Here is a 15,311-nt window from a genome sequence, read left to right as displayed (position 1 = left end):
GGACAGATACTGAGAGACATCTGGCTTCCTACAGCCCCCATGTCTGCTTTCAGGGAAAGTGAGGGCCAACAAGGGGGTGGGAATGGCACAGGGTCCCTGGTTGCCCAGCAAAGCAGCCTGACCACAGAGGTCCCTCAGCTCCCTGCCAGGGTTCTCTCCTGGCACCAGCTGCCCACCTATAAAAGAGGCCAGGGTTTTAGTGGACCGAAGCTGACACTGGCTCTCAACAGCAGTGACGTCATGCTGGCTCTGCGCCAGGCTCCATCCAGGCATCTACCTCTCAGCTGTCTGCTGGGGGTCAGGGCCAATAAGCAGGTGACCATCTGGGCCCAGATGCAGAGTGGATTCAGGGCCTGGGCCCCTGGCCCCTGGCGTGGGGTGGGACAGAGCAAGCAGGGCCCTTCTGTATCTTACTGTGTGTCCAAGGGACCACCTGCATCCAGATCACCTGAGGAGCATTGAAAGGTGTGGATTCTCACCCCACCCTGTATCAAACCCAATGAATCAGCATCTCTGAGGGTCTGTGCTCTGTCCCCAAATGCTCTCACACTTGACAAGTGGACAAGCAAGAATCAAAACTGGGTGCATCCCCAAGGGAGGGGGCATCCGCACAACCCTTCCCTTCCGTGGAAGAAGATTGCGTGTGGAATTTTCCGTATCCCACAAACATCCCTCTGCGGAGAGGCTGGGGCAGATTCACATGTCCTTGGCTCCTGAGCAGCTGCTAATTGGCACTGCTGTGCTATTTCTGCTCAGGGTCTAAATGAGGTCACCTCCCAGTGCCACCTGAGATGAGCCCAGCAAGGAGAGCTCAGGGCCCAGGGTGCAGCTGGCCTGGCCCGACCCTGGGGTAGGCTGTACAAGCTGGAATCAGGACAGCTTAAGCAATCCACCTCTTAAAAGTGAAAGGTTTCCCAGGACATGGGACTTGAAGCACTAAACTAGGAAAGTCCAGTAAACCAGGGGGAGCTGGTCCCCGGAAGACAGCCCAGGGGCATCTGGATGTGCCTCCCACTGCCAGCAAACCAGGGTGATTTGGTCACCAGAGGACAGCCCCAGGATGTCTGGGTGTGCCTCCCACTGTGGGGAATGCATGGCGGTCACAGGAGCCCACTCCCCAGAACCCCAAAACTCAGACCTAGCAGCTTGGTCCTGCCAGGATGGGAAGGCAGCGTGCAGCCCAGGGGCTGCAGAGTCCAGCAGAGTCCCCTCTGTCCCTTAGCATCAGCGAGGCCCTGAGTGGGGGTTGCAGCCCTCCAAGTGCCTCTGACTGCTGCCTGGGGACGGAAGTCACTCCAGAGGTGGCCCCTGAGGCTTTCTTCTCCGCCTTGGTCTCTTGATCACTGTGCACAGCACCAGCCTCAGAGAAACATGACCAGCGCTGCCACCAAGTGAGCACCAGCAGTATCCAAGAGGCTGGGCTCAACATGCTGCCAGGGCTGCTCGCTCTGATTTTATGAACTAACGTTTAATGAGCCCTTATTATGCCAAGTGCTTTGCATTTACGATACTATTTAACCCTCATAACATCCCTTGAGGTTGGTTTTAGTATCTGCACTTACAGAGGAAGAAAGCAAAGCACAGGGAAATGGAGTGGTTTATCTAAGGCAGTGGTTCTCAGTGGGGGAGTCAGCAGTGTCTGGAGGACACGTTGGGTTGTCTGGGTGGAGGCCAGAGATGCCGCTGCACATCCTGCAGTGTCCAGGACAGTCCTTGCCACCAAGACTGATGCAGCCCCAAATGTCCACAGTGCTGTCCTGAGAAACCCTGGCCCAAGATCTCACCGCCCCTCCCAGCAGAGTCTGGTCTTAAATCCTAGCCTCAGCCACTTTGCTCTGTGATCATTATCTTCGTTTCACATGTGAGAGAAAACTGAGGCTCCAACAGGTCTAAGCGAAGGCTCCCAGTGAGCCTCCACAGGGTCACGCCTCCCTCTCTCCACCTTCCCTGGGGGGCTGTGACCCCTGCTTTCCTCCCACCTCTCTGGCTGGGCCATCTCTGTTTCCTTCATGGGCTCAGGTGATCCTCCCACATCAGCCCCTCCCACCTCAGCCCCTTGAGTAGCTGAGACTACAGGCACATGCCACCATGCCCAACTAATTTTTTATCTTTTTTGGTAGAGGTGGAGTTTCATCGTGTTGCCCAAGCTGGTCTTGAACTCCTGGGCTTAAGCATTCCACCTGCCTTGGCCTCCCAAAGTGCTGGAATTATAGGCATGAGCCACCGTGCCTGGCTAGAAATGAGTTTCTATGGAGCAGAAGGTCAGACTCTCTGGACCTGGAGCTTTCTAGGGCTCTGACCAGCACAGTCTCCACAGCTGGGCCTACAGACTCACACGTGTGCTGCTGCTCTCAGCCCTGCCAGTGGCAGACATCACTAATCAATCATGGCACTTTTCCCTGAAAGTCTAGATATTTGATTACTGAGTCTCAGTGGATGGGCAGTCAGATGCAGCTTCTCCTCTTCAGGCATTCACTCACAAGGAGAAGAAAAGAGATGTATGGACCTGGGTTTTCAGGAGCTGCAGTAGAAATCTTTCATCGGAGAGTGGAGCCCAGGGGAGGTGAGTTAGTTCTACCCGAAGGGAATATTTACTCCCCAAGGAGGACACAGAGGCAGTTGTTGGGATTTTGGGTAGCTAACAAGTAACATCTTGCCCAGGTTCAGAAGCAAGTGAAAGACAAGACACAGAAGTCACACACAGATCCAACTGTCAGCTTGATCACTGATAAAGTCAGGGTAAACCCCAAAGGAGACACCACTGCACACCCAGCAGGATGGCGGGGAAAAGACGAGCAATAACAGCGTAGACTGGGCAGGCGGCTCACGCCTGTCATCCCAGCACTTTGGGAGGCCGAGACTGGCGGATCACTTGAGGTCAGGAGTTCTAGACCAGCCTGGTCAACATGTTAAAACTCCTTCTCTACTAAAATACAAAAATTAGTCGGGCGTGGTATGCGTGCCTGTAGTCTCAGCTACTTGGGAGTCTGAGCCTGGAGAATCACTTGAACCTGGGAGGCGGAAGTTGCAGTGAGCCAAGATCGCACCACTGCACTCCAGCCTGGGCAACAGAGGGGAGACCTGTCTCAAAAAAAAATCCCAAAATCAGTTTTGACAAGGATTTGCAGAAACTGGAACCCTAGTACCCCACTGTGGGATGTAAAACAGTAAAGCTGCTGTGGAAAATAGCCTGGCAATTCCTTAAGCAGTTAAACAGCCAGTTACCATTTGACTCAGCAGTTCCACTGCTAGGTATCTTCTCATGAGAACGGAAAACATGTTCATACAAAAAGCTAACCACGAATGTTCACAGCAGTATTATTCACAACGGCCGAAGTGTGGGAAGAGCCCAAACATCCACCAACTGATGAATGGCTCAGTAAAATGTGGTGTATCTGTACAATGAAATATTACTTGGCCATAAAAGTAACGAAGTAAGAATATATGTACAACATGGACAAACTGTAACAACATCCACAAAGATAAAAGTTGATTAACAGCCAAGGCAGGTGGAAGGCAGGTGTGGAGAGTGAGGGCTGATGGGTATAGGGTTTCTTTATGGGTGATACAGATGTTTTAAAATTGATTTTAGAGATGGTTGTATCACTTTGTAAATATACTCATAAGCAGTGACCTACAAATTTTAAATGAGCGAATTGTATGTGAATTATATTTTTTTATTTTTTTATTTCTTTGAGACACAGTCTCGCTCTGTTGCCCAGCCTGGAGTACAATGATGTGACCTTGGCTCACTGCAACCTCCGCCTCCCGGGTTCAAGCAATTCTCCTGCCTCAGCCTCCCAAGTAGCTGGGATTACAGGCACAGGCCACAATGCCCGCCTAATTTTTGTATTTTTAGTAGAGACAGGGTTTTGCCATGTTGGCCAGGCTGGTCTTGAACTTCTGACCTCACACGATCCACCTGCCTCGGCCTCCCAAAGTGCTGGGATTACAGGCATGAGCCTCCACGCCTGGCCATATTTCAATAAAGCTGTTATTATCAAAACAAAGGCTGAGGGACAGGCCTTGGATATGTGTCCTGGCCTGGCCACCACTGGTCAGTGACTTTCTCTAAGCCCTGTTACCTTGGTCCTCCCCTTCACTGACTCTTTCCTGCTTTACTCCTGACCTGGGGCCATGGCTCCCATGTGGTAACTGCCTGCTCCTGTGTGCTGGCTGAGCACAGCACCGTGGACCTTGAGCCTTGGGCCTCTGTGCACTAAGGTGTGCTTCCTGGCCCCGGCCCTGGCTGCTCTGGATCCCAGTGCAGCTGCCAAGCCCTCACATGCATGCTTGCATTTGTGTCCATTCCTTAATGGTTTTGTCTCTTTGCTGTTCAGGGCCTGTAAATAGACATAATGAGGTTATGTGTTCATCAATCTGTATCATGGAATAGCTATCATTACCTTTAAGAAAAAATTCTGTCCGGGTGAGGTGGCTCACACCTGTAATCCCAGCACTTTGGGAGGCTGAGGGAGGCGGATCACCTGAGGTCAGTTCTAAACCAGCCTGGCCAACATGGCAAAACCCTGTCTCTACTAAAAATACAAAAAATTAGCCAGGTGTGGTGGTGGGCGCCTGTAATTCCAGCTACTCAGGAGGCTGAGACAGGAGAATCATTTGAACCCAGTAGGCGGAGGGAAGGGCATCCATATGCCCTGCACTACCCTTCCTCCAACTTTGGTTTTAGAGCATCCTTGGTAAGCAACACACCCGTAAGGTCTTTGTTTCAATCTCTCCAAGACTCTCAACCCGTGCTGGCTACGGAAATATGGATGTGTTCTAGCTAAACAGTGGGGATCCAGTCACAAGCCCCTGCCCTGTGAGGCCCACTTTCTACTAGGACAGTGGGACACACACACACACACACACACATAACCATCTACTGCTGCACCAGGGGGCTTTGGTGAAAAACCAAGAGGCGGAGGGGACAGAGTGTGGTCAGGGAAGATGGGAAAGCCGCTTTCATGAGACACCTGGGTAGGGGCTGGAGTGAAGAAACAGCAAGAGCCATGAGGGGCAGGAGGAGGCCCTGGGACAGGGAGGGACTGGATGTCATGTAGATTTGCATTTGTAAAGGAATCCTCAGGCTGGGAAGGTCAGCTTATTCCAGTTCTGTTGGAACACCTGTTCCGTTCCAGGTCAGCTCCTATGTCCACAGCAGCTTCCTGTGATAAGGTTTGGAGGAAAAAAAATGCATGGCTTGTAAATTTCCCTAAACCTGGAGTACCTGCCAAGGTCCCTGCCAAGGTCACCTCGTCACTTTCAACCAGGTGTGGTGGCCCAGCAAGCAAATGACCCACGGGGATGGGGGGCAGATAGCTCCCCACCCCCCATATAAATAGTGCCCTGGGGCTCTGGGACATCAGGGAATCTGAGAAAGAGTTTAAAGGGGTTCACGTTTGTCTTGTTTGGTTGATTGAGGATTTCTTGGACGTTTCCATACCAAAATTTAAAAAATAAACAAAAAATAAATTTTGAAAACCAGGCCAGGTACAATGGCTCACGCCTGTAATCCCAGCACTTTGGGAGGCCGAGGCGGATGGATCACTAGGTCAAGAGATCGAGACCATCCTGGCCAACATGGCGAAAACCCGTCTCTACTAAAAATACAAAAATTAGCTGGGCATGGTGGCGTGCATCTGTAGTCCGAGCTACTTGGGAGGCGGAGGCAGGAGAAACACGTGAACTCAGGAAGCGGAGGTTGCAGTGAGCTGAGATCACACCACTGCACTCCATCCTGGTGACAGAGCAAAAAAAGAAAAACAGATCTTGTGGCTCTCTGTTGCTGATGTGGGAGTCTGCTGGTAGCAGCATGGTGTGTACGTCTGACTCAGACAAAGCAGGGCTCAGCACCAGCTCTGGCAACTGTAGCAGCAGGTGGTCCTACAGAGCCTCAGGTTCCTCATCTGTACAATGGGGATAATTCACTTTATCTCCAGGAATGCTGTGAACTGGGTCCCACCAACACTTGACTGAATCTGGAGGCAGGCACTATTGCCCTCTGGGAGGCACTGGGTGTTCCCTCTCAGTTTTCTTACTGAGCTCCACAAATCATTCAATACATTCTTTTCTTTTTTTTTCTTTTTCTTTTTTTTGAGACAGTCTCGCTATGTCACCCGGCTGGAATGCAGTAGTGCAATCTCAGCTCACTGCAACCTCTGCCTCCAGAGCTCAGGAGATTTTTCTACTTCAACCTCCTGAGTAGCTGGCACCACGGGCACGTGCCACCACACTTAGCTAATTTTTGTATTTTTTGAAGACAGGGTTTCACCATGTTGCCCAAGCTGGTCTTGAACTCCTGGACTCAAGTGATCCCCCAGCTTTGGCCTCCTAAAGTGGGGGCTTCCCGCTCTCCCAGACCCCAACTTCTCCCCTGCTCCTCCTCCATGCCTTAACTCATTGCACTTCTCCCAGGCAGTCTTCCCAACCCCCGGTCCAGGCTGACCTGTGCCAAGCACATAGAGCCACGCTGACTCTCCTTCCTGCACTCACCACAGGCTCTCATTAAGCATTCGGTTCTGAGATGATTGAGTTATCTGTCTCCACTGTGAACTTTATGCTGGGAAGTCCTTGCCAGTTCTACTCGCATGATTGTGTCCTCTGCATGGGCACAGTGCCTGGTACGGTAGGGCTGTGGACATCAACGAAGGAATGACTTTGTTCCAGTACTTTTTTTTTTTTTTGGAGACGGAGTCTCACTCTGTCACCCAGGCTGAGTGCAGCGACGCAATCTCGCCTCATTGCAGCTTCCGTCTCCTAGGTTTAAGCGATTCTCCTGCCTCAGCCTCCTGAGTACCTGGGATTACAGGCGCTTGCCACCACGCCCGGCTAATTTTTGTATTTTTAGTAGAGATGGGGCGTCACCATATTGGCCAGGCTGGTCTCGAACTCCTGACCTCCAGTGATAGTGATCTGCCCGCCTCAGCCTTCCAAAGTGCTGGGATTGCAGGCATGAGCCACTGCACCCGGCCATCATGCCTACTCTTTAAGATGGGTCAGCACCATCAGGACACACCTCCAGGGGATATTATTTCCAATTTCATGGGTTTGTTTTGAGCAGGTTTTCTTCTTTTACTCTCAGTGCACCAGGCTCCAAATGTGTCCCCATCCCTCACCCTCTTGTCCCCAGACCCACCTGCCTCCAGTCTCTGACTAGGGTGAGTGAGTCACTGGTGCCTCCACCTCCCACCCATTGGCTGAATCAGATCACCTGTCTCCTGGGCTTGCTATTTTCTCACTATTTTTTTACAGGCCTCAAATATAAAAAGGCAAACGAGACACACCCAGCAAGCTATCTAGCCTGACCTTACAGTTTTGAAATCACAGTTTATGGCACTCCTGAGCACTAATGGCCTCTGGCTGTGTCTTCACAGCCTGGGCACTACGTCAGGACTCCCCATTGATCCTACTCCACCTGACCTGAGTGTGCAAAGGCCGCTCAGCTGGACTCTGAGCAGGGTCACAGATGTCACGAGGACGGGGCCTCTTGGGGTAACTCTCCCCCAAACTCCCAAGGCTGGACATTGGGGTGGCTCCAATCCCTGAGATGGGTCAAATCTGCATTGCATCAGTGAGAAATGGCCACCTTATTGAAGACACCACAAGAGGTAGGCACACCCTCCCCTGGGTGCTGATAGAATGGCCTGCACTCAGCGCACTCCCAGTTTGGAGCAGAAGCCCAGAACATGGCCAACGGGGCGCAAGGCGGTGAAGAGGGCAAGCTTCAGAGTCTGGGAGTCCTGTGTTCATTCCCAGTTCTGCCCCTGGCCTGCTGGATAACCCTGGCCTGCTCCTCCAGACTCTCTGGGACTCAGTTTCCTTATCTGTAGTGCAGTAGTATCACCTTGAGGGTGAAATGTGCTAATGCTAAGCGGAATGACAGACATCCTCCTGGTGCCCAATGGAGAGGCAGGTCACCCGGGCGGGAACCTGCAGGGTTTAGGCCAAACCCAAGCCCGGCCTTTGGATGCCTTCCCCTGGGTGTGATGGCCCCGTGGACCTCTAGGGGTGTGAGCATCCCTGATTCCTGGCTGCCTTTGGAACCATCCCGGGCCAGCCTCACCTTCCTAGCCTTTTAGCTCGGTTCCACTGCCTCCTGAGGGCCATCCTCCACTTCAGCCCAGGCTCCAGGTCTGTCTTCCCTAGATGGGCAGGCTGAAGCTGAGCAGGGCAGCACTGTCTTCCTATTAGAGAAGCTCAGGCAGGACAGTCCGGCATGTCCTGGAGGGTGGAACAGACTGGCTCACCCAAGTGCCCAGGGAGCAGTACCCACTGAGGCTGAAGGTTGCATCATCCACGGTTCCCACATTTCAGATTCCCCCATGGGAGTGAGACCCCAAAGCCTGGGGCAGGGGAGCCTGGAGTGCCCCTGCAACCCATCTAATTACCTTTCTGTACAACCAGAGCAGGTCAGGTCAGTTTTGTGGCTCTTAGTTTTCATGTCTGTAAAAAGGGATACATAACCCATTTCCAGGGGTTATTGCCTGGATCACGTGGTGAACGGAGGGATATACGTTTTGTAATGATTAACTTACTCTCCAAATGTTTGGGCCTCTTTAGGCCCAAGATATTTCTTCCAGATCCTTGAGGAGAAGCCTCCCATACTCCTCTTCAAGGCTGGCTGCCTCGAAGAGGAGCATGGGAGGCTTCTCCTTGAGGGCGGAGGCTGAGGGTGGAGGGCAGAGGGTGGCATTCCTGGCAGCCCGTGTGCAGCTGGTGCCAGGATCCTCCCACCGCAACCCAGCATTCTAGTTTCTGATGTCAGGTGGTGGTGCTGACTTCATAAGACAAGGAGTCTCAGGAGATAAGCTGGAAGGACTGGGACAGCAAATAAAGCCAGGGGCCCAGGAAGAGAAGGGAAGAATAGATCAGAAGCCATGGAGGGGACCGTGCTAGACAGGGCTGCTGGTGCCAGGCTCTTGCTGGTGGCGAGGCCTCCACAGACAGGAGAGGCTTGGGTCCATCGCATAGATGACCCAGTGGATAGGACACTCATGGGTATGGGGTTGGACCAGCTTATACAGAACCTCAGGATCCAGGCAGCCCACAGGTGGGACAACCTGGCTACCCAAGGGAGTCAGTGCTGGCCGCTGCTGGGCAGGATGTCTGGCTTAGCTGGACCCAGAGCCATCAGGCCACTGGGCAGCAGCCCAAGCCTGCAGACTGGATGCAGGACAGGGGCAGATGGCACATCAGGGCCTTACTAATTAGGACCAGAACTCCAGGCTACTGGGGCTGAGCCCGTGCTCTCTGGCCTACCTGGCAGCTCAGGGCTGAGATGAGCCATGTACACAGCAGGCTAGCGACAGGCTGGGACATCAATTGTTGTGAAGTGTCACAAGAAGTGAGGCCCTGTGGCAGCCGGGGGTGGAAGTGTCATGCAGTGAGCTGCCAGGGGACTCTGTGGCATGAAGGGACGGGATGTGGATTGAAGAAGATGATGAATGGGTGGCCTCCCAGGCAGATGTGTGGGAAGAGCATTTGGGCAGGGTCTAAGATGGGAAAGGTGTGTCTGCCAGGAAAGAGGTGGATGAGGTTTGGGAGGTCCTCAGGCAGCCAGGGCTGGCCTCATCTGCATTTTCAAAGCTGCTGTGCCTTCACAGCCGCTCCTGAAGGGCCCCCTGGGTCCGACCTACAGCAGGGTCCTGGCAGCTGCTCTGGGGTGATGCTGCTGTTTCCTCCCATCCCTCCAGCGCTGTGCCCAGAGTCACAGCCCTGGCCCCACACAGGGCCTGACCCCCACCCAACCCCTCTCCCATGCAACTCAACTGCAGGACGTGCATCTTCTGGAAACCTGGTCTTCATGACATCACCCTCTCTCCCTGAGCATGAGCATGAGCATGGGGTCCGGCAGCAGCCAGGCTCCTCCCCAGCCCATCCTAGGACTGCAGGTCCCCTGGGTCTGCTCAGGCTGCTGTAACAAAATACCTCGGACCGGGCGGGTTAACCAACAGCAATCTGTGGTCTCCCATTAACAGTCCGCAGAGGCTGGAAGTCCGAGGCCAACATCCACTCTTAATCCTATCCTAGTGGAGGGACAGGGTGCGCTCCTGGAGGCTACTCTCTCATTGCCCCTTCCCATGGCCACCCCCGTGTACACACACCTTGGGGTCTGTGTGTCTCCACATTTCCTTTTCTTTTTTTCTTTTTTTTTGAGATAGAGTTTCGCTCTTGTCACCCAGGCTGGAGTGCAGTGGCGCAATCTCAGCTCACTGCAACACCTGCTTCCCGGGTTCAAGCAATTCTTCTGCCTCAGCTTCCCGAGTAGCTGGGATTACAGGCAGGCACCACCACATCCAGCTAATTTATGTATTTTTAGTAGAGACTGAGTTTCTTGTTTCGTTTTGTTTTTTTGAGATGGAGTCCTGCTCTGTAGCCCAGTCTGCAGTGCAGTGGCACTATCTTGGCTCACTGCAACCTCCGCCTCCCGGGTTCAAGTGATTGTACTGCCTCAGCCTCCCAAGTAGCTGAGATTACAGGTGTCAGCCACCATGCCTGGCTAGTTTTTGTATTTTTAGTAGAGACGGGGTTTCGCATGTTGGCCAGGCTGGTCTCGAACTCCTGACCTCGTGATCCACCCACCTCAGCCTCCCAAAGTACTGGGATTACAGGTATGAGCCACCATGCCTGGCCAGTCCGGGTTTCATCATGCTGGCCAGGCTGGTCTCAAACACCTGACTTCAGGTGATCCACACACCTCGGCCTCCCAAAGTGCTGGGATTACAGGCATGAGTCACCACTCCCAGCCAACATTTCCTCTTCTTGTAAGGATATGTTGGATGAAGGCCCATCCTACAGCCTCATTGAGTCTCCTGTGTGTTTTGTAACTGATGATGCTGTCTCCCTTCATGGAGGTCCTTGGGGACCTAAGCAGTTCTGAGTGCTCTCCGGCCCCCACTCTGGCTGCAGGATTTTAAGCCAAGGTGTGCATCTGGAGGATAGCAACGTGAATACGTCAAGAGGGGCAGGCGGAGCCCACAGGGAGGCCCAGGGAGGAGGTCCCCAGCAGGGATGCTGGTGCTTCCAAGCTCCTGCCCACGCCACCCTTGCCTGTCAACCCTCTTTGCATGAAGCAGCACCCTCCTGCCACTGGCACGAGCTTTCCTTTCCAAGAAAGTTTCAGATCCACATTTCCCAGGCCTCAGAGCGGCAGCTGTGTGAGGGAGAAGGCAGGGCAGGCCTTGCTGCTGCTCACCCCACTGTGTGCCACCATCAGGTACTGCCTGCTAGGACTCTGACTGGGCCCACGGTGGCTGCAGGATGGTCGGGGGCCTCCTGCATGGCCTGAACAGGGGCTGGGCTCCCAGGGAGGAATGATTCATGACTCGTTCCGCCCTGTAGACAGTCACAAGGAGCTGGCAGGATAAGACCTGTACATGCAGCCACCTGGTGCCAGGCGCAGCAGCGAGGCCACGTGGACCTGGCCCACCCCACTTCTGTCTGCAACAGCAGGGCCGGGCAGGGGAGACGAGCGGCAGGGCAGGCCTCAGACCTGTGTCAGAGCCAAACCTCAGTGTGAGCCTAGGCTCTGCCACACTGCCCTGTGCTCTTAACCTCTGCGAGCGCAGTCTTCACTAAGTCAGGGAGGGCTGTGCCCTCTGAAACACCGCAGCTTGAGTGGAGGGACAGGGTGGCTCTAAAGGCAGGGCTGGGGCCCTGCAGGCTGCTGGTTCCTTCAGCTGGGGGTGAGGGCGGCCTTCCTGCAGAGGGGGTGAATTAGAGCCCCAGGGGCGATGTCTCTCCAAGTCTGTGGCACAGGCTCAGGTTCCTAGGGCCAGCTCCGGGGTGCGCAGCTGTCTGCTCTGTGGCTTTAGGCCCCAGAGCAGTTCAAAGGGCCAGCGCGCCAGCCCCCTAAGAAGGCTTCCTCCTCCGGAAAGCCTTCCATGCCTGCCTGGGCCCACCCGCAGTCCCCCTCCCAGGACGACAGGAGGCCAGGATCGAAGACGGCACCACTTCCCAAGGTCACGCCGCTCGTGACGCCCCCATCCAGGCCCATCCCCCGCCCGCGCCGGATCGCTAGGGCCGCATTTCCGCGCCGCCCGGACCCCGCCTGAACTGAGGACGGCGCGGAAGGCGCCACTAAGCAGGAGCGCCGCACTCAGGAGCAGCCGCTGAAAGGAGAGGAGGAGAGAGGAAAGCAGCCCTCGCCGGCCCCGGCGCCCCGGCCCGGCCCTTCCCGGCCCCCTCCGTCCCCGTCTCCGCCCCCTCCTCGTCCCGGCTCCCGGCCCCTCCTCGCCCCCGCTCCGCCCGGCCCCTCCGCGGTCCCCGCCGCCCGCGTACGGGGTGACGCAGCGCCGCCTTCCGCCGCCCGCCGGGGCCACTGCAGGGGCCGCTAACGGTCCCGCGCCCCTCGGCGTCCGCGCGCCCCTCGCCTGGCGGACAAGCCCGCCGCAGCGATGGGGGCGACGGGGGCGGCGGAGCCGTTGCGCTCCGTGCTGTGGGTGAAGCAGCAGCGCTGCGCCGTGAGCCTGGAGCCCGCGCGGGCGCTGCTGCGCTGGTGGCGGAGCCCGGGGCCCGGAGCCGGCGCCCCCGGCGCGGGTGAGTGTCGCCGCCGCCCGGGTTCGGCCGCAGCGGGCCCGGGAGCGCGGGCGGTGTGGGGGGCTCAGCTGGGGGGATCGAGTGCGGGGAGCGGGCGGCCGTGGTGGGGCCGGGGCCCGGGGAGCGCCGACGCGGGGAGGGGGGCCGGGGCCGGGGCCGGAGGACAAAGCGCCGCGCAGTGGAGGGGAGGCCGGCGCCTCATCCCCGCAGGGAGGTGGGACCTCCGGCGCGGGCGCGGGGTCGTGGCCGCCGGTGCGGCCTGTCCGCAGGGTACCTCCGGAGAAGACGGACTGTGGATGGATCCCGAGGGGGTGCCAGGCGCTCCCATCCCGCACACTGCAGTTTAATCCGAGAACAGATGCTTTTCTTTAGCAGGGATCCGAAACCTGAGAGGCGCCCTTGCAGGGTGAGGACTTCCTGTTGAGAAGTTAAAGAAGGGGCCTCTGACCTTCTGTGGGGCGTGCTCCCTGCTCTGGGTCGGGGGGTTAATTTCGGTGCCACGGGCTGGCCACGTGCCCCGCGGAGGCCCTCAGGATGAGGAGAAGAGTGACTTTAGTAAACATGGAGGACGCACAGCCCACCCTGCGCGATGGGACGGGTGTGACGGGTGGGATGGGCGGCCCCCCCGCCAAGGCTCTAGGGCAGAGCTGTCTGGTGGCAGAGAGGTTGACAGAGGCTTACAAAGGAGATGCCCTTCCACACTCCGGGGCAGCGGGAGGATTGCAAAAGCTTGTGTTTGGACAGTGGGAAGGGGGAGGTGTTGACGGCAGAGGAATCCCAGGCTGGGTGGTGAGGGTGTGTTCCATTTCATTCATGCCCTCTTTGGCAAGTGTTTATTGTGTCCCCTGCTGCCAGCATGTGTGACACAGTCGCTGCTGCAGCAGAGGTTTTTCCCTTGAAGGGAGAGACAGGGCACAGAGACAAGTGTCTGATGGAGCTGGGTACTGAGAACAGAGCCCGAAGGGTGGGGGACACGGTTGTGCAGGTGGGCAGGTCGTTGTCTGCTACCTGGTGTTCTCAGCAGTCCTCACTCACACGGTGGCTTTGGACAGAGACCTGGAGAGACCGAAGGCTCTGCATTCCAGGGACAGACCCATCCAGGCAGGACGAGCCTCCAGGATAAGGCCCTGAGACCACCAGGAGGCCAGTGTGGCAGGAGGGAGTGGGGGAGGGAAAAGGAGGCCCAGGTCTCCTCCTTACAGGCTGAGATGGGGACTTGCTTTATTTTATTTTATTTTATTTTATTTTTTGAGATCAGTCTCACTCGGTCGCCAGGCTGGATGGCGTGCAGTGGCACAATCTCGACTCACTGTAACCTCCGCCTACTGGGTTTAAGCAATTCTCCTGCCTCAGCCTCTCGAGCAGCTGGGACTACAGGTGTGTGCCACCACGCCCAGCTAATTTTTGTATTTTTAGTAGAGACCGGGTTTCACCATGTTGGCCAGGCTGGTCTCAATCTCTTGACCTCGTGATCTGCCTGCCTTGGCCTCCCAAAGTGTTGGGATTACAGGCGTGAGCCATTGCTCCTGGACAGGGACTTGCTTTTTACAGTGGAATGAGAGCCTCTGGAGGGGCTTATCCAACTTAGCGTTTTCCAGAGATCTCGTGGCCTCTGCGTGGAGGACCCAGAGGAGGGATGGGTGCTACGATGGGGAGGCTTTGCCCTGTCCAGATGGGAGGTGGCAGTGGGCAGTGCTGGATGTGGAGGGGCTGAGTATGGGAAGGAGGTCTGTTGGAGCTGCTGTTTACTAGAAGAGAGAGCCCTGCAGGAGGACAGAGGGTTGGGTTTTTTTTGGTTTTGTTTTATTTTGTTTTGTTTTGAGTTGGAGTCTTACTCTGCTGCCCAGGATCGAGTTCAGTGGCACAATCTGGACTCACTGTAACCTCTGCTTCCCGGGTTCAGGCAATTCTCCCTGTCTCAGCCTTGGAGTAGCTGGGATTACAGGGACCTGCCATCATGCCTGGCTAATTTTTGTATTTTTAGTTGAGATGGGGTTTCAACATGTTGGCCAGGCTGGTTTCAAACTACTGACCTCAGATAATACCCCCTCCTCGGCCTCCCAAAATGCTGGGATTACAGGCATGAGCCACCACACCCAGCCTTTTTCTTTTTAATTATTGGGGTGGGTGTGGTGGAGGTCAGGATTATCTGGTGGATATTCGGAGTTTGGGATGACACCTTTAGACACCTGTGGGCAGTCAAGGTCAGGAGTTCTTGGGACACTTTCTGATGCGGAGCTGTGAGGATCTTCTGGTTGGGTGCTGGTGGGGACAGAGCTGAACGTTAAGTGGGGCCAAGGTTGAGGGGTGGTCTAAGACCCATGACCAACACGTGCTTTCCAGCCCTAGGGTCACCTCTCTGTGGCTGGGCGTCTGAGACTTGACTTTTCTAAGGTCTTTCTCATGTCCCCTTTGGGAGAAATGTCACACCTCAGTTATCACCCACCAGAACCCATACACAAGGAGGCCAGATGCCTGGCCTGGGTCCGAGGGGTTTGTACCTTCCCGTAAACCCCGACGCTTCAGGAAGATGACTGCCTCCCCAAGCACTTCCTAAGTGCAGGCCACTGGGCTTCAAACCGGATGGGTTCCTGCGGGGTGGCTGCTCCCCTCCTAGGGAGGAAGAGGCCGGTCAGCAGGGCCTGTAAGTGACTGGCCCAACCGGTTGCTATGCTTGTAGCCACTGGCTGTAAGGCCTCCCTGAAGCTCCAGAGGCCGCATAGACGCCAGACCCCACCCTTACGGGACGTCTGGGTGGGAGGTCAGTCATT

At 55.7% G+C, this 15,311-nt stretch overlaps 1 protein-coding gene across 4 annotated transcripts in view; it reads left to right on the top strand.

The window, feature by feature from the left end:
• Nucleotides 1-15,311, top strand: part of CERK (ceramide kinase) — an 84,533-nt gene that overhangs the window by 14,151 nt on the left and 55,071 nt on the right. For 3 of the 4 annotated variants that reach the window (XR_010339407.1, XM_012449447.3, XM_012449446.3), the window contains exon 4: nucleotides 2,469-2,563. Coding sequence is in view for 3 of the 4 variants with exons in the window: in XM_012449447.3 (XP_012304870.1) it covers nucleotides 2,469-2,563 (95 nt within the window). In the remaining variant the exon portion in view is untranslated. Of the gene's footprint in view, nucleotides 1-2,468; nucleotides 2,564-12,398; nucleotides 12,541-15,311 lie in introns of those variants that run through there. The other variant, XM_064368235.1, reaches the window with a different exon arrangement.

The sequence above is a fragment of the Aotus nancymaae genome, unplaced genomic scaffold, assembly GCF_030222135.1.
Source record: "Aotus nancymaae isolate 86718 unplaced genomic scaffold, 86718_ANA_hifiasm-v0.15.2.pri h1tg000076l, whole genome shotgun sequence".
NCBI classification, from domain to species: Eukaryota; Metazoa; Chordata; class Mammalia; order Primates; family Aotidae; genus Aotus; species Aotus nancymaae.
The sequence above is the reverse complement of the archived record's forward strand: the minus strand, read 5'-3'. Positions and strand labels throughout refer to the sequence as shown.